This window comes from Trypanosoma grayi (assembly GCF_000691245.1).
Source record: "Trypanosoma grayi strain ANR4 Tgr_766_V1, whole genome shotgun sequence".
Taxonomy (NCBI): domain Eukaryota; phylum Euglenozoa; class Kinetoplastea; order Trypanosomatida; family Trypanosomatidae; genus Trypanosoma; species Trypanosoma grayi.
In genome coordinates, this window is record NW_008826385.1 from 3,176 (window position 1) to 3,593 (window position 418).

The following is a 418-nucleotide window of genomic DNA, read 5'->3' on the forward strand; positions in this document are numbered from 1 at the left end:
GCAACTTCCGCCCGAGATGGCATTGCTGGTGTTATTCTCATTAGGATTACTACTCCCGTCGCCGTCCTCACGGTGTGCGTCGCCCGGTCTGTCGAATGCGAGGCGAAAGTCGCGCACAAACAAGCGACGCAGCTGCTTCCGGTGCGGGTGCTGCTGCTGTGGGCTGTTGTAGAACGCGCGCAGTGTGTTGAGCACACTGTGCGTGCCGCAGAGCCGGTCCACGTGCGGCGGCGGTGGCTGCGGGATGGGGCTCCACCGGCGACCCGCGGATTTGTTCACTGCGTGCAGCCGGCGTGTCCACTGCTGCATACGCCGCCGCAACAACTATGGGTGGAAGAGGACGAAAGGGTGAGTGAAAGGAGTGGCAAAAAGAGACATGGCTAGCAGCAGTGGGGCAGCTTATATCAAGCGTGGCGCA

The 418-nt window shown here is 61.7% G+C and overlaps 1 protein-coding gene across 1 annotated transcript; it reads right to left on the reverse strand.

Moving 5' to 3' along the window:
- On the reverse strand, positions 1–309 carry DQ04_07661020 (hypothetical protein; the record flags this gene model as incomplete). The annotated part of the gene is made up of 1 exon (XM_009315258.1): positions 1–309. A coding segment is annotated over one exon (309 nt), but the record flags the coding sequence as incomplete, so codon positions are not given.
- Between the last annotated feature and the right edge of the window lie 109 nt (positions 310–418).